At 42.1% G+C, this 21,314-nt stretch overlaps 1 protein-coding gene across 1 annotated transcript; it reads right to left on the reverse strand.

The window, feature by feature from the left end:
* Positions 1 to 5,123: 5,123 nt before the first annotated feature.
* On the reverse strand, positions 5,124 to 20,738 carry LOC133887199 (uncharacterized). Its single transcript, XM_062327149.1, has 8 exons — positions 20,570 to 20,738; positions 19,592 to 19,615; positions 18,475 to 18,580; positions 17,739 to 17,807; positions 15,823 to 16,319; positions 15,409 to 15,670; positions 5,602 to 5,810; positions 5,124 to 5,446 (listed from the first exon to the last, which is right to left on the reverse strand). Exons 1-8 carry the CDS (start codon positions 20,572 to 20,574, stop codon positions 5,380 to 5,382), a joined length of 1,239 nt encoding a protein of 412 aa, XP_062183133.1. The 5' UTR covers positions 20,575 to 20,738; the 3' UTR covers positions 5,124 to 5,379.
* Positions 20,739 to 21,314: the final 576 nt, after the last annotated feature.

Consider the following 21,314-nt stretch of genomic DNA (forward strand, 5'->3'; position numbering starts at 1 on the left):
TGGGCAAACTGAGGTTGTGAATACAACTTTATCTACCATGTGCTTAGGGCTATTTTGAAAAAGAACATAAAGATGTGGGAAGAATTCTTGCCTCATGTTGAGTTTGCTTATAATCTTTCATAGCATTCTGTTACTAAGATGTGCCCTTTTGAGGTTGTTTATGGATTTGTACCTCATGCCCCTTTTGATCTATTGCCTCTACCAACTTCGAAGAGATTGCATTTTGATGCTAAACAACGTGCTGAATTGATGTTAAAAATGCATGAAACCACCAAAGAACATATAGAGCGCATGAATGCCAAGTATAAGTTTGATGGTAGTAAAGGAAAGAAATATGTCACTTTTGAACCTAGCGATTTGGTTTGGCTACATTTGAGAAAGGATAGGTTTCTTGAATTGAGAAAGTCTAAGTTACTCACATGAGCTGATGGTCCCTTCAACCTGGGGCCATTTGAGGAAGGAGTATAAGTTTGCTGGTAGTAAAGGAAAGAAACATGTCATTTTTTAACTTAGCAATTTGTTTTGGCTACATTTGAGAAAGGATAGGTCTCTTGAATTGAGAAAGTCTAAGTTACTCCTACGAGCTGATGGTCCCGTCAAACTGCTAAAAAGGATTAATGATAATGCATTCAAGCTTGAGTTGCCTACAGATTTTGGGGTCAGCCCCACATTTAACATTGCATATTCGAAACCATAGTTGGGAGAAGAAAAGAAAGGGAGGAAGATGAGGACATCCCTTCTAATGGGACAGCCACGCCTATTGCACAGCATGGGCCAATGACTCGAGCTCGAGCACGTCAACTTAATTATCAGGTAAAGTCATTTCTAGCTGTCCATACAAGTTCTTCTCCGAATTGTATGCTACTAAAGTCCTGTGATAATTTTCTTATGCTTCGAAACTTGGGAGAAGAACCAGATGGGAGCAGGAGTAACCAAAAGCAAGTTCGGACCACTAGACAATGCATTTTGAATCAGTCATAACTCTTGACTCCGGAGGATGGTGGAGGCTCATGAGTATTTGATGGAAAGATCTCCTCATCTACTTTCATATGGATCCAACCTCACCATCAAATTCCACAGAACCTATTCGAAATCGGCCAAAGAATGTTCAGACCATATGTTCGAACCCTCCAGCTATGGGCCTTGAGCCTTGTATCCAGTAGAGCCCATGCCGGTACATCTTAAGTTAGGGTTTGCACCTCCTGGTGGTTTGCTACCTATAAATACCACTAGTAGCCGCCACTTTGAAAGGGAGTTTTTGTTTTAGACTAAGATAGCTTCTGCTTCTTACTTGTAAACGTCTGTATCAGCTAGGTCACCCGATTTACTCGAATCAGAACCCCACCTTGGTGTAACAGATTGAATCCCATGGCTAGATTTGTGAGTTATCCGCTTATCCATCTTGTTCTTGCTTGTTCGTCAATTGCTAGTAGGTTCAAGGTTGTTCTTAGCACGGCAAGAACAACAACAATCCGGAGTTGGTGTACCAGTTGCTAAGGCATAGCACCCCTATAGTTGTTGTTGTCAGACCGCCAACGTTGACCCCTCCCCAAATCGAAGTTATCCCAGCTCTAATCAAAAGATTGGGAACCCCCGTCTACATCACAACCCCCATCCACGGGTTGTAGGCAGTGGCCCACTGAGCTGCATGCGCATTCGGGGTCAAGGAATGCGTGCCGTTGGAGCCAACATGCTTCTTGCCATCAGATTGCTTACGTTTCTTCTTGTGGTCATTTCCCGCCTTGGACGGCGAGTACGTCGATGGGTTCATTGGTGAAGGGTAAGGAGCCTTGCCATTTGTGGTCGTCATGTTGGTGGAGCTGACCGCAAGGAGAGCCGTGTTTGCCTCCATCTTGGCGGCGTGTTCCATGCGAGTTTCTTCATGTACCAGATAGTTTCTTGTATACAGGAAGTCCAGCTGTGGCTGCTTCGATGTGATGAAAGAGATGGCATGGCTGAACTTAGAGTTCAATCCCTACAAGGTGTTGACGACGAGGGCCGGGTCCGAATGGGGTGTCCAACATCACGCAGCAAATCGGCAAGGCGTTTGAGGTGGCCACAATATTCATTAACGTTAAGCTTACCTTCGTACAAGCTGTGAAATTCTTGTAAGGCGTAGAAGGCGTGTTGCATGGAATTGTTGAGGAAGAGGTTGCGGATAGTTTTCTAGAGCTCCTACGCCATGCGACGGGGCTAAACCACGGTCTCCATGATCTCCTTGGAGACGGTGGTGTAGAGCCACGACATGATGCAGTAGTCATCTACGTCCACTCCTCGTCATTGAGTTTGTCACGTGCGTCGACCGTGCCATTGATATGGTTGAGGAGGCCGAACTTGCAGATCGTGACGTCGAAGAAGGTGATCCATGCTGAGTAGTTGGCTTCGAGAAAGTTCAACGTCATCTGGACGTGAGTGCGAATGTTGACAAGGTGGACGGAAGTGGAAGCGATCGGCACCAGAGGAGAACGTTGGGGAAGGAAGGGGTTGGTCAGATTGCCAGAGGAGCCAGCGGACGCGGAGGATGAGCTGGTCGCCATCTGAGCAATGGGCAATGGAAGAAATTAGTTGGATCAATATGAAGCTGATACCATGAAGGAGAATAGGATGCAATGTGCAATTCTCATTCATCATGCAGAGTGTCCTTTATACACGTACATGAGCTCATTGGAGAGCAGTTGAACATCCTACAATCTAGCTATGTGTGCTCGTGTTTACAGGATCGTGAGAGCGAGGGCGAGAGAAAAGCTCTCGGGCGTAAGAGAAAGAGTTGAGGCCGTTGTGGACTAAATCAGCCGTTCCTACATGGGAGGATAGCTGGTGAGTTGAGATGCCATGCTACATATTGAAGCTTGTCACATTACTTGTTTAGATTTCTATTTTTGTATAAGCAATAATTTTGCCTGTTTTTTTCCTCAGCTTCTTGCCTGAAATCCTCGAAAACACCATAGTGCTATTTGGGCTCAATGGTAGTGGCAAACTACTCTTTTCTATCAGGTAATTTCCTATTTTAGGTTATCCTCTTTGGAACCTAGATCCCCACAATGGTATGTGCAATGGAACAAGGCATTAAGGTTAGAGCCTTCCAAAATAATGCGATTGATGCCGAGATTGTTGGCAGCCAACATGTTGGAAAGAGGGTGTTCATACCTAATATCCCCCTCAGAGGGCATTTCACTTCCTTTCAGGTTAAGAGGAAACAATTTCCAATCCACTTGAGTTTTGCAATGACCATAAACAAAGCGCTGGGACAAACCATCCCTAATATTGGTATTTATCTTCTCGAGCCGGTGTTCTCATATGGCCAGCTTTATGTTGTATTATCGATGGGTGTGTCAAGGCAGATGACTCAGATTCTTGATAAGCCAAATAAAGATATAGATCATATAGGAAAGAGCACAAAAAATATTGTGTATAGAGATGTATTGGAGTGGTGAGACATATTAGAGTTGTACTAGATGTATTTTTTTTCTTGTAGTAGTTGTAGGCTTGCAATATGATTAAATTAAACTAGCCTTCATGATGCTTGCAGGGTTTTATTAAATATCTATGGAGGATGGCTTAAGCTTTGTCATATTATGTTTCTTGATTTATGTTAACTCAGAATATAAAAAGTGTCTGTATAATTTAGAAATTATAGTTGTACAATTACTCGTGCGTGTCACACATGCACGGTTACTAGTCTCGTTAAGGGCTCGTTTGGCACTTGTGGAATAGAAACCAAGGTAGAACCAAACCACTTGAGGCTTGGGCTGATGCCCTCCCACCACACAATCCCTTCCACCCCTAGGGATTAATATCTTGTTTGAATACATATTTGGCATTTGCTTGGATTAGTCAGGTTGCTCGGGTTTGGTGTTTATTCTCCAAGTCTAGAGGTTGTGGTGAGGCCTGCCATTGGCCTACTACCGTTTTGGTATACACATGTCCAAAAGATGTGGAAAAATATATATATAAGAATTGAACACTAAGCTTACTTTTATCTGAACTTAAATGGCTTATAAACTATTGGATTGTCTGAAGCATCTAGCTCTCCAATGACAACATTATTTATGGATTAACTTGTTTAATTGAGATATAAGAAAAGTTAGTTCAGAAGTTGATGAAGAAGCTAAAAGATGCATGTATGAAGGACATACGAAGATAGCTAGCTCCATAATTATTACGAAGGTGCGAAGAGGTAAGATGACCTTTATATTGCTTATGGAGCACAGCCAGACGACGTTATACACGTATTATAGTCTAGAATATTAGAAAACTATCTTAGCAGTATAGATATAGCTCAAAAGTTATAGTCTACGATATTATAAAATCATCTCTCAAAAGTCATATACAACTCTCTCATCTCTCAAAATCATCCAATGCAAATTCATCAAGATCGTTATATATGCTATCATATTCTTTAAATCATTTTCAATAGCATCCATTGATTGTGCATTATAATCATCTACAAAATCATTATCCAAAATGATGTCATCTTTTTTTATTTCTGAATATAGTTCGTTTTCTTCAGCCACTCTTGGTGTAACTCTTACATAATGAGCATAGATCTTAAAAAGGTTACGATAAGCATAGGTTATGAATCCATAGCTTCATCAATTTGGTCCCAAGAGGTCCTTGCAACCATGAGCATCTTGAGGTTGAATTATTGAGTCTGATCCATTTATTTTCCTAATTAAAGTTTAGTTTTCCATAACCAAAGGATAACTTTTAACCCCTTGAAACCTACTAGTTATTTTGTGATTATAGACAATATACACCAAATCATTCAATCGTTTATTGTATAATCGGTTCCTATTTTATGGTATCTTGCGAAAAAAACCTCCTCTTCTGAAAGGAATGCACATGCCAGTCTCCAGGGAAAATACTTCCTAGAGTTCTTCAGGGACTCGGGCCGACTAAAGTTGAACATTAGGTGCAGTGAAAGGAGGCATAGGCGGCGCTCAGCCACATAGGCAGGAACCTAAGTACTCTGCTACAAAGCCCAAGCGCTACGGAAGCACAGGCACAGCTATATGCTCAACTCGCTTCCAAAACGGATTTGAACATAGAAGCCCATCAGATTGGGTACAGCTCCCTGAGCTGTTACGTATGACCTGCAATATTAAGCACAACACAACTTGAAATAATATCTGGAACAATCATTTAAGTAATGATAACCAACGTTTCACCGAATCCTCGTACAACAAAGTTGACGACTTCCATATCTTGCAGCATATCATAGCATTCAGCAGATCAGAGCCAGACGGCTCAACATGTCATCATAAAATACTCTAGCCGATAACAAGCAGAGGATACATCACTTCATCCACAAACTTCAAACTTCGGAAATATAAGCAAATACTTCAAGCAGGATCCGGACAATATCCGGTAGAGCACAGTTTATTCTTCCTCCTCAGCCTCCTCGAGCCATTTGACAAAAGGTTCCAGAGCTTTCACAAAAGATTGCCTGCCATTTCATTACAGTTATTAGGAACTAACATATCAAAAAAGCACCATAAAGCCTCCAGTGTGGAGAAGTAGCATATCATTTCTTGATTATGCAAAGGAAATTAAATGGATTAAGTAACAACATAAAAAGGGCTAAGTAGTGCAGGTAGTTACCTGCCCTTCTGGTTTGAACCTTTACGGAACCAAAGAAGGATAGTATCTTCAGCTAGGACATCTTGATCATACAGTGTTCTTATAATTTCAGGAAACAGCTTCATCAGCTTAGCATCCTCATAGCACCGTGTCTGAACATTGTATATAAGTTCCAATTCTAGTCTGCCACTTGTGCAAAAAGCATTCAAAAGGCCAGCCCATGCTTTCACCTGTAAATGCAAATGGAGAAACTAATTTCAATGCCTTTGAATATAGGCATCAAAGTTTTTTTTGTTGGGGGGGATTGAAATTCAGTTGTCGTCTAGAGAAATGTAGAGTAGCCATTCAATACGTTTTAGTGCCATTAAACAGAATATTTTCAGGATAAACTATCTTTTCACTCAGAACTATTATGTTTTTGTGCCAATTTCATCTCATTTTACACTACCTAATATTTGCAAACAGCAACGCTCATACACTTAAATCTTGTATCATAACTGCATTACCTTTAAGCCAAATCAAGCCGGCTAAAGACTTGCATAAAATGGAAATAAAATAGTAGCATCACCAGTATGCTGGTAAAGACCTGGATTATTGTTGCGTAGATTAATCTCGAAAAAAACATCTTGAGTCACAAACACATATTTGACATACATGCAAATGCAATCAAACTTTTGAAAATTCGGCTATCAATATCTTATCTTACTATATATTTGTTTCTATACGTACGAAATATTGCCAAGTTAATTTTGTCTCGGTAAGTACTTTCTTAATATTATAATACAACTGGGTTTTGTATATATTAGTATATTACAATTGACAATGGTGGTCAAAGAACTATTTTGGAGACCATGCCACTGTCCAAAATGACCAGAGGGAGTACAACATAGATCGATATATGTGATACATATCAAATGTGTGAAGGTATTAATGAAATTTCCCTAAAAAATGTGACAGAATGGCATGAACCAAATGACACCAAGAAATCGCACATGGATATTGTTGGGGAATGGCCTCACGGGCCCCCTTTGGATGGTGAGTCGAAGACCTCTAATGAACACGGATTACTAATAAAGATTATAGTTTTGTTATTTCAGGATAATTCTTACCGCCGAAGAGGCCCTTCGAATAAGTGACAAAGGCAGCACCAGGCCTTCGGACCATTCGAAGGCCTACCTACGTCGTCCTCAGGAAATCCCCCGAAGGGAGAGCCGATGCTGTCATTGCAGGCGAAGCCTCTGAGGGGCGTTTGAAGGTCAACCGAAGGCCGATTCGCAATGCCATGCCGAAGCAAGTCAAGGGTGCGCCGAAGGTCCCATCCGCGATAGACTTTCGGGGGCAGGCCGAAGGGGTGACGTTTGTCGGAATCCGAGGATGATGAAGGGTAAAATTGTAAAAATACCAATGTACTTAGGAATGTACCGAATTACCCCCGAATATGACGGAAATATAGCGGTTAGAGTAATGATGTAAATTGTAACAGGGATTGGTTAAGTACAAGCTATAAATAGTTTGTCAGTGTACCTAAAATGACAGTTGACATTAATGACATTGCGCAGTTTTCCATAAGTGTCACCGTAACAAGCCTTCGACTCCCTCTAAAGGGCCGAAGGCCCACCACTATGTTCGGTAAACAAGTTTCCAATAGTTGGCGCCGTTCGTGGGGATCGAACATTCCGAAGCCATGCCACCCAAGAAACCGAAACATGTTGATACATCAGCAACATTACCAAACCAACTGCTTCCACCAGCCGAAACACTCCCTTTGGTGGTGTAGAAGTCGATCAACAATTTGACCGGTGTAGGCAACGACGACCAGCAGGGGCAGAGTAGTGAGAAAGAGATGGTGCCAGGCGATGGCAAAGCTCGTGAAGCTTTCCAGCAAAATGCAAATGCAGCAATACAATAGAAGCTAACCTTCGGGCCCGCTTCGAAGCTTCGGCAAATCCTTAGCAGAAGAGAGGGGAAAGCACATCTTGTTGAAGAGCTGGACGACTTCGATAACTTAGAAAAGTACGAAGGAGAGGAAGAACCTGAAGAAGGAAGAGCGATGAGGCTAGAAGTTGAAGAATTGGAGAGGCAAATTGTGCAGGAAAAGTGCATGCTGAATAGCTTGGCAGCAAGTCGGAAAGCCACGAAGTACTGCTAGCGAGCCAACGAAACCTAAAGAATTCTGGAGACAATGCAAGTAGAGATTAACATATTGCAAGAGGCAGGTGAGCAGACCCGCCCCATGATAACACCTTCGTTAGCATTTGCAGCACGGCCAATGCAAGACCTTCGACATAGGTCATGTGCAGGCGATCCAGAATCACCACTCTCCGTCGGCTTGCAAAACCAGCCCTAGCCTTCGGGCTTCAAGATGCCGAGGGTGGTAATGTTTGACGAAGAGTCAGATCCAAAGGAATTCGTTATGAGTTTCGAGACATCAGTTGAATTCGCTGAGGGAGATGACACAACACAAGCGAAAGCCTTTGTGTTGGCAGTCAAGGAAATAGTTAGGTTGTGGTACTCCGCTTTGCCTACAGGATCTATTTACTCATGGAAGCAGTTGTGTAATGCCCTTTATAGTAATTTCCAAGGCAATCGAGTAGAGAAGGTTACCGTCGGCAACCTCTTCGCAGTCAAGCAACAGCCAAAGGAGACTACAGAACTATATGCGTCGCCGTTTTCATTTCGTGAAAGTCCCCGGCAGAGGATGAAAGAGGCGACGACTGAAATGAGAAAGGAAGGAGTTCGACAAGACAACTTCGGTTCACACCCTGGATCTGGAAACCTGAGAAGCTCCATGACTCCAGTTTGTGCATGTTTGCTGCCAGGCGAAAGGCTTGATACCATCATCGATGCCACTATGCAGGGCATCAAAGGAGGACTTTTGGCAAGAAAGCTTACCGCAAGAGGTCGAAGAGTGTGCAAGAGCTCTTCAACAAGATGGAGGAGTATGCAAGGTCTGGATGGACCATCTTCGGAGGAAAAGTGAGCTGGCAGCGTTTAACACATCGAAGCCAAACTCAAGCAGAGACGTAAACGCTAGTCAGTCAAGGGATAAGCCAAAGCGTGTGAAGAAAACCGAAGCATTTGAGTACACATCAAAGAAGTCAATCAGATAGACTCTGAAACAGACGAGGTCATGCAAGAGATCATCGAAACACAAGGTGGGGGTGCTCGAGGCGGACAAAGTGGCAGACGTCGTGGAGGCCGAGGCAGCCGAGGCGGACAGGCTTTGTGGGATCCAACCGCATTATACAGTGAGTTGCATGGCCAAGGTGCCGGTCCTAAGACTACACAGTACCCGTTGGTTATAGCCATGAAAGAAAATTTAACCAAACCTTTAATCCTGCAAGAGTTGTGCATCACGCCACACATTTTAGGCACGACAACACGTGGAATACAATTAGAGTCGCAGCCCAAGCCTCTCGGCATTTGTTACTCAGTGGCGGCCGATGGCTGTGGCATAGCCAATACGCTCATACACCTTCGGCCCCACTAGACCAGACCTTTGGTCGATAAACAGCTTTTCAATCAACGCTCCCACCCCCTTGGCCAAAGCTAGCAATCAAAGCCCCCCCCCCCCCAAAAAAAAAAACTAGCAAATCGGTGAACACAGTAACTCAGGGATTCAATATTGTGCTAGCAACCACTGGAGGGTCCAGTCAGGAAACTGAATCAAAGAGACAGTGGAAAGAGTATGTGCGAAGAGTTAACCATGTTGGTGTAGGCCCTACTTATGTCCATTTGAAGTGGTCTCATGTGTCAATCACCTTCTCACAACAAGACATGAGGGTTTTAGATTACCCGTATACGGATGCCTTCATCACCACTGCAAACATTTAAGGGGACGAAATGCACAGAATCCTCATAGATGGTGGGAGTTCGGCAGACATCATTTTCGCCGATGCTTTTGATAGGGTGGGCCTGCAGCAAAATAGCCTTTGGCAGGCTCGATCCCGGTTGCTAGGCTTCGGGGGAAAAGCAATTGACGCTTTGGGAAAAATTGAAATCTCGATTTCTTTTGACGAAAAGTTAACTTTCGGATTGAGGATATCACCTTCAATGTGGTTGATATAACCTATCCTTAAAATGCAATTTTCTGAAAGGGAATCCTGAACAAATTCGAAGCAATTCCACACCACGATTACTTGTGCATGAAAATGCTTGATCCCGAAGGTGTCATAACGTATTTGGAGATCAACAAGTGGCCCGTATGATTGAAGTGGGAAATACACCAAGCAAACAAAATGTTCATGTAGTAGCAGAGCCTCCAATGAAACCTGAGGAGTGCGGAGAACAACTACAGACACAGCAGCTGACGAAGGCTACATCCAAAGGCTAGACCAAGAATTTGCTGCTATATCAAGACAGGCCAGACAGAGCAGTTGTCATTGGAGCAGAGATGACAGAGGAGGCCAAGCGAAGGATGACACAGTTCTGTTGCAACAACGAAGATGTCTTTGCTTGGTTGTCGAAGGATTTGCAAGAAATAGAGAAATCATCCAATATACTCTAAATGTGGACCCAAATGCGAAGCCAAAGAAGCAAAAGCTTTGAAAGGCTTCAAAGGAGAGGGAAGACGTAGCGAAAGTTGAGGTGCAGAAGCTGCTTGACACCAGGGTAGCACGCGAAGCGTTGCATTCTAAGTGGCTGGCCAACTCGGTGCTAATCAAGAAAAGTAATGAAAAATGAAGAATGTATGTAGATTTCACAGACCTTAATAGAGCCAATCTGAAGGATGACTTCCCTTTGCCACGCATTGATCAGTCAGTGTACTCCGCTGCTGGCTATAAAATGTTAAGCTTCTTAGATGCATATTCTAGGTACCATCAGGTTTGGATGGCGAAGGAAGACGAGGAAAAAACAAGTTTCAGAACCTCCTTCGGCATATATTGTTTTGTAAGGATGGCCTTCGGTCTTCGAAATGCTGGTGCCACCTTCGCTAGACCGGTCCAAATAGTACTGAAGTCGCAGTTGAGCCAAAATGTCTACATATGTTGACAACATAGTAGTCAAAAGCATCATGAAAGACAATATATGAAGTGCAGGGCTAAAGCTAAACCCAGGAAAATGTGCATTTAGTGTGCGATCCGGGAAATTGTTGGGTGTCTTGGTGTCAAAAGGGAGCATCGGAGTAGATCCCCAGAAAATACAAGCAATACTTAACATGAGGCCTCCCCAGAGCAAGAAACAAGAGTAACACTTAGCCAGAAGAATGCCAGCTCTAAGCCGATTCATTGCCAAATCCGCTAAGCGAAGCCTTCCTTTCTTCAAAACCCTTAAAGCCTCTGACCCTTTCAAGTGGGGCTAGGAGCAACAGGATGCCTTTCAATGAGTTAAAGAAATACCCGACGAAGCTGACAACTCTGACCAGCACAGATCCAAATGTTGGGCTGTTGCTGTACATAGCGGTGTCTCCTTCGGCAGTAAATGTTGTACTTGTGCAAGAGATGCAAGTAAATAACAAGCCGCAGCAATTTCTGATATAATATGTTTCGGAAGCCTTGGCAAGGTCAAAGTGGTGATGGCATCGCAGAAGCTTCACCATTATTTCAGAGCTCACAAGATAACAATACCTAACTCCTTATCCCTTTGCGACATGTTTGAAAATGTGTAGCCACAGAAAGAATTGGAAAATGGGCCACAGAGATTGCACCATTTACATTGATCTTCGTCGCAAGAACGACGATTAAATCTCAGGCTTTAGCGGAGTTTTTGGCAGACTGGACGCCACATGCCGAAGAGCTAGAGGAAATCCCATTAGACCCAGTATGAATCGTGTATCATGACAGAGTCTGGGGGACTCCGGGTGCTGGCGCAGCAGCAGTTGTATCTTCACCCTTAGGCGTGAAGCTACGATATGCCGCCAGACTTGATTTTTGATCGACAAACAACGTCGCAAAATACGAAGCAGTTCTCCTTAGGCTTCGTAAGGCGCGAGCACTTCGTGCCCGAATGGTTCTGGTCAAGACAGACTCTAAGGTGGTGGCAAGTCAAATTGACAAGACAGAAAGCCGAAGCACAATTAAGAAACAGGATAACAAAAATACCTACGAAACCTTTAAAATAAGGATGGGGACGACAGAGTCCCTCCAGCCCTTTATCACCGAAGGCTGGGATTGACCAACCTTCGCTGTGGGGCCACACCCTGGACCCCACGAACTCTTCTACGAGGTCGCACGTGCTCAGGTGCTTCACACACCTGGTGAATCATTCAGTTATACATCTGGGGCTCGATTCTCCTTAACCTCTTCGCACTTGGACGCAATGTACTATTTTTGGTCTACCTTATGGTAGAACCACCATTGTGTCCAATCCGTTAGCCACTTATTTTTATAGACCATAGTTATCATGGCGACGATATGGCGGCGTGGCGGTATTTTGGGCCTCGCCACGACGCTGGCTTCTATGTTGTCCATCATATCGGCATGACATTGCCGTGGCGTCGACATGGCATCGTTTGGTGTCCAATGTCATCTGGCGGGTGCCATACCAGCCAGGCGAAGGGGATTAGAAGGGGGAGGAGAGATCGAGTGGGTTTGAGAGGCAAGTGAACTTCCAAACCTTCTCCCTAACCTAGCGACAGGCGAGTCGCGGATCCCCGCCGTCGCAGCTGCCGAGACTGTAGTGGCACAAATCTAGTATAGCACAATAGCTTTCCATCTTGCTCTAGTACATGTGTGTGATACTGTGATTCCTTGACAGTGTTAGGCACTTCAAGCATCTTGTTGTTAGTGTTAGACTGTTAGTGTTAACACTTAGCACATATCCAATATAGCACATATCTTGTTCGTGTTAAGCTGTTAGCATAGTATGATAGCACATATTTTGTTACTTCAAGTATGTTGTGCATTTACTATTTAGCATTTAGTAATATTCTAAGTTGTTGCCACATTTTTTCAAAACATGGCTACTCCGGTTGTGAGCGTAATTGGAGCACTTTTGAATTTGTAAGTGAAGTACTCAAGTTCCACATTTCAATTAGCAAAATTAATAATATAGTTTTGTTAACTTTGCTTGCTTTTATGGTTGCTTGTAGATTCATTCAAAGAAGAGAAACCGGCTAGAGCATAAAAGATTGAATGATTTGGTTTATGTTGCCTACAATCGAAAAATGACTAGTAGGTTCCGAAAACACCGTGAGGAAGCAGATAAAAGCTATGATCCTTTGGTTATGTAAGACTTTGATTGGGAAAATGAATGGATTGACCCAACGGCCCAATCTCAAGGTTCTAGTGCTTCGGACATCATATGAGGCCAAGTTGATGAAGCAATTGATGCATCACATGAGCTTCGAGGTCGTAACCTTCCTACAACCTATGCTCGTCGTGCAAGACATATCAAGAGTGGTTGAAGAAGCAAGAGTGGTTGAAGATGATGAAGGAGAGAAAAAAGACATCATTATGGATGATGTTGATGTTGATGATTTTGGTGACAAACCAATGGATGCTATTGAGGATGATGCGGAGAACGTGGATGCTTCTAACGATTTCGATGAGTTTGCATTGGATGATTTTTGAGAGATGAGAGATTTGAAACTTTGAATGATGAGAGAGTTCTATGTCTTTTTTGCTACATTAACATTGCTATTTTTCTTTTTGTGCTACATTTACATTTCTTAATATCCTAGACTATAACTGTTGAGCTACATTTACATTGCCATTTGCTAATATCCTAGATTATAATGTGTTCATTTGCCACGTGTATGGCGTCGCCACGCCACGTGTTATGCGCTGTAAAGTTGTGACGGTGGTAGATCGCCGCGCCTCGCCATGCCGCCGTAACAACCATGTTGTAGGCCACGACAAGCATCGTCAGTCCAGCACAGTAAGTGAAGTTCACACAACTGTAGTGAGCCTCGCTTTGCACGCTGGACGTGAAAACCGATTTCGGTAGGTGGTGGGGTTTGTGGGCTGCAACGGAAGCCCTAGCCGAGGCCTTTACTCCTTCTGAACTTGCCACCCAAGCAAAGAGACTGAGCTGAACGATGGCATTCGGCATCAGCTGGTGGAGGTAGACTTTGAACAATTTCAGAACCTTTGGCACCATCTCGTCGCAGGGGAGATGAAGCCTTGCTTGGAAGTAGTCCACAAAACAATGGCTTCGTCGTCTTCGGGCACCAGAATTTCCTAATCCTTCGGAAGTCTAACCTTCGAAACATCGTTGATCAGGCCTTTCTTGATTAGTTCAACTACAATTTCTTCGTCAACCTTGGATCGCCCGATCCCGTACGTCTTCGGACGACCGGATTTGCTTTTTAAAGCCATGGGATCTCTTAGGACTTCGGAAAGAGATGTGAGAGACTTCGTACGAAAGCAAGTGATTCAATGAGCATGCAGTAAAACAAGGAAATTGAGTCGTTGCCCAAATGACGTTAAGAACGATCCAATGGTAACTACCGTTTGTGAATCCTAAACGTCACGTAGGGACAAATTCGTCAACCCGGTAAAATAAGAATAGTCAAATGATCAGAGGGGGGCTATCTGCTAAAAGCCAAGACGAGTCTCAAGAGGTCTTCGACGGGCCAAAGGGGACAGCATTCGGTCATATCATTTGATTCACAGGTTCGACCCATCAAAGAAGAACCTTACTCGTGAGGAGCTACTATTGGGGAATGGCCTCACAGGCCTCCTTCGGATGGTGAGTCGAAGCCCTCTAATGGACACGAATTACTAATAAAGATTACAGTTTTGTTATTTTAGGATAATGCTTACTGTCAAAGGGGTCCTTCGGATAAGTGATGAATGTAGCACCAGACCTTCAGACCAATCGAAGGCCTACCCACATCGCCCTCAAGAAATCCCCAGAAGGGAGCACCAAAACCGTCACTGCAGGCAGAGCCTCTGAGGGGCCTTCAAAGGTCAACGAAGGTCAATTCGCGATGCCGTGCTGAAGCCGGTTGAGGGTGCGCCGAAGGTCCCGTCTACGATAGACCTTCGGGGGCCAAGCCAAAGGGGTGACTTCCGTCGGAATCCGAGGATGGTGGAGGGTGAAATTGTAAAAATGCCAATATACTTAGGAATATACCAAATTACCCCCAAATATACCGGGAATATAACAGTTAGAGGAGTAATGATGTAAATTGTAATAGGGAGCGGTTGAGTATAGGCTATAAATAGATCGTCACTGTACCTGAAATGACAGTTGACATTAATAATATTACGTAGTTTCCCATAAGCGTGTGTCACCTTAACAAGACTTCGGCTCCCTCTAAAGGGCCGAAGGCCCACCCTTGTGTTCGGTAAACAAGTTTCCAATAGATATAACACAACAAAAGATAGAAATGAAGAATAATGTACTACCAAAACAAGACAACTAAGTAACTCCAAGCAGTATGTAATATATTATGCAAAACAATAACGAAAATGAGTAAAGTGCAGTTAGATCCTACAACTACACGCACACCTTCACTCGGGTCCTGGAACTTTAGAACTGCATGTTTCGATCCCTAAACATGCAAAACTAGTTAAATTGGGTCCAAATCATAGTTCAGCGATTAGAGATGCCATAAGGTTCGGTCAAAACTATCATTTGATAACATGATGATCATGCAAAATCATGGAGAATTTGTTTCTTTGGATTTGAATGACGTTTCAGTATTAGGGCAAATTTAACAGGTTTACTGTTATTCTTAGTAAACTGTAGTAAAACTTACACAAGTCAAATTACACTGTCATCACTAACTACTAATTTAAGTTAGGTTTGGACCTGCTGGACTCACACACATTTGAGGACCTAAATATCCAATTCTCAAAGTTCCAGAATACAAGAGAAATGATCATGCAGGTGCCAAAACTCTAAAGAAAGTTGTAAGTGTAATCTAGACAATGATATTACCTGCCGAAGTGCTGAATTGGAATTTTGCTGCTGGTTCTTTCCAGACCACTGAACAGCTTCCATAAGCACATCCCACAGCATGCGGATAACATCAATATCAGGAAACTTAGCATCTTTAACTTGCTGCTTGACAGTCTCAGTGACTTCAGATATTTCAGCCTCTTCATTGATCATGGTAGTCAGTGTTGACTTTATCTCCTTAAGTTTAACTTCAAACATTACCTTTTCATTGTACTCAACAAGGCTAGTCAAACCTTCCTTGCTGAGCCATGCAAAAAGGAGAAGCATCAGCACATAATATGCTCTCATTTGCACATAATATGCAAATGAGAGCATAATGGAAACGAAACCAAAGATTCAGAACTACAGAGTTCTATGCTTAAGACAAACATCAAACACTTGATATAAACTTACATGAAATGTTCAGCTAAAGCCTCAGAGGACCTCTTTGTTGATGGGAAAAAGTCTAGCAAATTGTCCTCCATTTTGCCTTTCTTCAAAAGTGCAATTAGATCATCCAAACTGTTCTCTTTCAGATATTCTTTAAAGAACTCAGTAATGAATGAAAGCACTATCCCTTTGGAAACAAGATTATCCTTGAGCAATGGCTGAAATACAGTCTCTGTTGGAAGACCTGATAACTTCTGAGAAAATGCAAGTGCCGTGAAAATGGCGAGTTTCTTCCTCTCATTTTCCTCAAAGAATTCCAAGGATTGGAGGAATTTGCGCATAACATTTTCAAGGTTCTTTATTAAGAAAGGCCTCCTGCGTAAAGTTTTCTGAATATAGAGAACATAAGGCAAAATTGCTTCGCGCTGCGATGCACAATCCAGGACAGAATAAGGGTGATGTTCTCCTTCTTCTTCAGGTTTTATTGTACCAGGCTGAGTGCGCCCTCCAATAAAAACGACCTGTGTTTTCTCAACCGTTTATTATCATGAATTGCATTGACAACAAAGGTTTCGAAATAGGCAAACAAGGCCCTAATGAATTTGAAGCAACACAGTACAGATAACATATCTCAAAGCCAAATGAAGACTAAAAGAAGCAAAAAAAAAACAGCATCCTACTATGGCTTGCACAAAACTTCTATAGTTCAGAGGATAGAATACATCTTGAACATGCAAGTTAAACACAGAAACACATTAAAAATATATATACTTTGATTTTTATCTGCATGGCAACAGCATGACTCATGGCAGAATGATGTCATGGCAACATAGCATCATCGCTTCCCAGTGCATAATTAGACAGTGCATGCCCTGAGGTCATAATTTGGAAAAGCAAATAAAAATGTTTCAAAAACCAAATAGATGTGTGGGTGAAGGTCCATTACAAAAATCCAGAATTGCAAAATATTACTCAAAAGCTTTTAATATAGGTTTGACGAAGAGAAAAAATATTGACAAATTGGCACGTTACAACAACAACAACAAAGCTTTTGTCCCAAGCAAGTTGAGGTGGGCTAGAGATGAAACCCATAAGATCCAACTAAAATGATGATGATAAAACAATAATAAACAAATGTACTAGTAATAGTAAGAAAGTAAAAGTAATAACGATTCAAGGAAACTGACGCATAAGTTATGGTTCTGGCACGTGGATTGCTAACTTCAACGCGCTTCTATCCATAGATAGTTCTTTAGGGATCTTCCATTCCTTCAAGTCTCTCTTTACAAATTCCTCTCATGTTAGATTTGGTCGACTCCTGCCTCCTTCACATTATCAGCGCGCCTTAGTATCCCGCTATGTATGGGTACTTCTAGAGGCCTTAATTGGATATGTCCAAACCATCTCAACCGATGTTAGACAAACTTTTCTTCAATTGGCGCTACCCCTACCCGATCACATATATCATTATTTCGGATCTGATCCTTTTTGTATGGCCACAAATCCATCGCAACAAACGCATCTCTGCTATACTTGACTGCTGGACATGTCGCCTTTTAGTTGGCCACCATTCGGTGTCATACAACATCATGGGTTGAATCACCGTCCTATATAACTTACCTTTCAACTTTTGTGGCACCCTTTTGTCACAGAGGATGCTAGAAGCTTGGCACTATTTCATCTATCCGGCTTTGATTCTATGATTAACATCTTCATCGATATCACCATCCCGTTGTAACATCGATCTCAAGTATCGAAAGGTACCCTCCTTGGGAACTACCTCTCCACCGAAACTAACATCTTCTCCCTCATGCCTAGTAGCACTGAAATGGCACCTCATATACTCGGCTTGAGGCACAATTTCGGTGCTTGCAAATAGGGTATGATCATATGAAATAAACTCGAAAATTATTGGACATAAACAGTTTCACGGACCATACCTCAAAAAAGGTGTCACCGTAACGTGAAAAGTTGAGATCTGAGGACTCAATGCTTTTGGCGACAAGTTCCTATTAGCAAAGCTCCATTATTTAGAGTTGAGTGAGCATAGTAGAAAATACAAGAAAAAAGAAAGTTGAAGCAACAAAACCACAACCATAGGTCTAAGGTCAATTTACTTTCAAATTTAGCTGTTACTCAAATGACCATCACATCAATCAAATTTTATCTTCAATATAGTTATAAAAATAAGGAACCTCGTATTATATCCCTTGGAACCAAAATATAAGTAGTTTCATACTTAAGCACGAGAACTAAGTCTAATTAATTAGAGTAAGTGAGAACCATGGAAGATGAAGATACTAATAAAAGGTCTTATTTTATAGCGTATTAGGTAAGGGCAAAACAGGAAAATGGGATGGAGAAGTGACTCAAAATTGTAGAACAACTTATATTTGGTAGTGAGGATGGCTAAAATGACTTACATTTTGGATCGGAGGCACCATATGATTCTTTTGTTATCCTCATAAAATACGAGTACATACATGTCCATGATACATAAACTAAGTTGTGTATGTCGCAAAATAAGTTAGCAAGGTATTAACCAAACCATCAACTTATTAAGTGAATAGTTAGTAAAGTTGAGAAATCAAGAATGATTCATAAAGCCTAACAACATCTCTCATGAACAGAAACTATATATGAAATGTCAATAGGTATACTTAAAGAAGGCCTAACCAGATCTCCACCATTATCCAGATAAATCTGGACAATTGCATCCGAGAATGATGCAGGGTCCAAAGGAGCTGCGATGTTCCGCTTGCGGGTCTTGATCCGCGTGCCTCTGCAATAATGGCAAAACAAATTAAGTTACATCAACGTACAATCCTGCGACATGGGCTCTCCAAAGAAGCTTTGCAATCTACCAAATAAATACCAGGCATTATGAGTAATAACCCAAAAGGCAGACAAATCACTACTTATAATACGAAAACCATGTGATGCAATTATAATCATGAGGGCTAAACTTTATGTCAGTATAAAGAATCGTGACAAGTTACTTTAAAACAGTTGCGATAGACCAAGTCCAAACACAGCCAAAGAATGACCAACAGAAATTGAATTACCAGCATCATAAAACGTTGACCCTAAAAGGAACAAAACAATAAAACTTGAACATGTAACAACATTCTGCTCCCAACATGCTGCAATTGGCCACTCCGTTAGCCTAAACTGCAACTGTGTTGAGAGGTTTAGGCTCCATTTGGCATTGCGGTAGATTATGATAATTTCATTTGTTAGAACTGCTTCCACAAATTTTACTGTTTGGGTAACTGCTTGTCTTGGGATGCAAAACGAGATATTATTTTATTAATGTGCTTCAAATTACACGACAGGTGTGTGAGGAACAAAAGTTATATAACAGAATTTATCTAATGACTTGATTTAATTTCAAGTACAAAATATATGAACCTTTACAACTTGTTTTCTACAGAAGCTTATAAAAAAGCACAGCAAAGCAACCGCAAACTTCTCCTAAGTATTATTAGTAGATAGAAAGAGATACAACATGCCAACTCATAGGAAGTTCAGTAAACAAATGAAACAAAGCTAAAAAGGGCCGTCATTTGGACAAGCACTGTCTCATGAATATTTGATCAAACACCAATGATCTCATTAACTTGTTACATAAAAAAGTGACTGTAGTCACATCGAAAACAAAAGGTCTGAAAAATGGAGCAAAAGGTCCTACATATCAAGTTGCATCAAAATATAGAAGTACTAAGATTATACAAGGATCCATGCCAACAAGACTGCGATCAAGTGATACAAGAAAACATGAAGTAAGTCTTACCCAAGAGTGGGCTTCTCCTTCGAGCTGCAAAGGAAAGGATAGAAGTTAGACCATATGGCCAAAGATGACTACTGCGTCTACCACATGGAAACAAAATCATGATAGTTAATTCTATGTTGGATATACAGAAAGCAAAACATAGGATGGTTATTTGATTATTTACTTAAGATTTGTTTGTTACACATAAAACCTAACAAACAAATTCATTGAAAAGGTCCTGCATTTCTTTTTTCTTTGATTTTATTTTGTTTTGTTTTGTTGGCCAAGACTAATCACCCACTGAAAAGAAATTCTCGAATAACCAACTGACGTTTAGCACCCCTTATTCAACTCTAAACAAAGAAGAAATTTGAGGATACTCCCAAGGGTGTGTTCAATCACAGGGGAAAATTTTGGGGAGCCAATCACCATGCACCAGAAACATTCAACACATCTACCAACGGCCACATTCAAACACATCTAACAACGGCCAAAAATTTCAAGGAACCTAGAGACAACCAGCAAAACAGCAACTCAACCCAGCATCTCGAATTTTCTCAATCAGGCCCCCGATTTTTTCCGAACCACGAAATAGCATCAGAGGCACCTATACATCCAAACAAATCTCTGTGCCGGTTTCAACAACGACCTACACGCATCGAATCGTTGGCCTATCACGCGGGGACTAAACCAAGAATCATCACAAGGAACCCAGCCGACTAAACCAACATAATATCGATCCGATCAAACGAAATCTGACGCCAAATCACTCCGAAAACCCTAACCCACCAACAATCAAAATCCGCCACCTACGTGCCTAGCTACTACATCAAGAACCATCACCTCGAGCCCAAACGACCACCACCAACGACAAGAACGAGAAACTCTCCGATCCATCCTGCCGGGAGCCACCGCGCTGCCGAGCTCTACAGATCCGCTAAACACGGCAACCAAGACAAGAAGAAGCGGAGATCCAGGAGCGCGGCGGCCGATCCGTACCTCATAAACAACGATCTGGAACGGAGAGGAGTCGGGGGGTCGCTGGGGGTTCTTCGGAGAGGTTGGTGCGTCCGGCCGCCGCGGCGAGAGGGGGAAGAGGCGGCTAAAAACCTAGCTTTTGGGACTGCGGTTTGAGGGGCCGTGGCGGTGGCACGAAAGAAGGGATTAATAAGAGCTCTAATTATATTTTCTTCATTTTAGCAATGCCTTTCTTATTCCTATCCTATTCATATTTTTTTATTTTTTCTCATCTCCAATAATTTTTTTAAAAAAAATTCATAAAAAGGAAGAGAATCTTGTCTGAAGGAAATGATCTTAAGAATTCTTTTATGATAGAAACCATAAAGAGAAACGTTGGAACGCTAAAAAGAACAAATCCCTTCATGAAGAAAATTTAGTCCCTAACAGAAATCCCTTAGAGATGATCTAACAGAGCAGATGGCGGGTTAGGGGGCAGAATGAGTAATGGGGATCGGTTGGGAGTTTCGTGCGGGCTCAGGGGTGTTGGGGTTCGGTGCGGGTTGGGTTGGGTCTGCTGCATCGCGTGCCACGTGCATGGACAAATTAGCGCCTCTTTTTCTTTCTTTCTTTTATTTTTCTTTTTTCAACTCCATTTATTTTTTAACCAAGTTCAACTCCATTTTATTTTGCCTCATTTGTGCACTTAGCGTTGATGTGAGATTATCGCTTTCAATTATACTTACATTGATATGGTTCTTGGTTGAATGTTATGTGCCTTTTTACT

This window comes from Phragmites australis, chromosome 12, assembly GCF_958298935.1.
Source record: "Phragmites australis chromosome 12, lpPhrAust1.1, whole genome shotgun sequence".
In the NCBI taxonomy this organism is placed as follows: Eukaryota; Viridiplantae; Streptophyta; class Magnoliopsida; order Poales; family Poaceae; genus Phragmites; species Phragmites australis.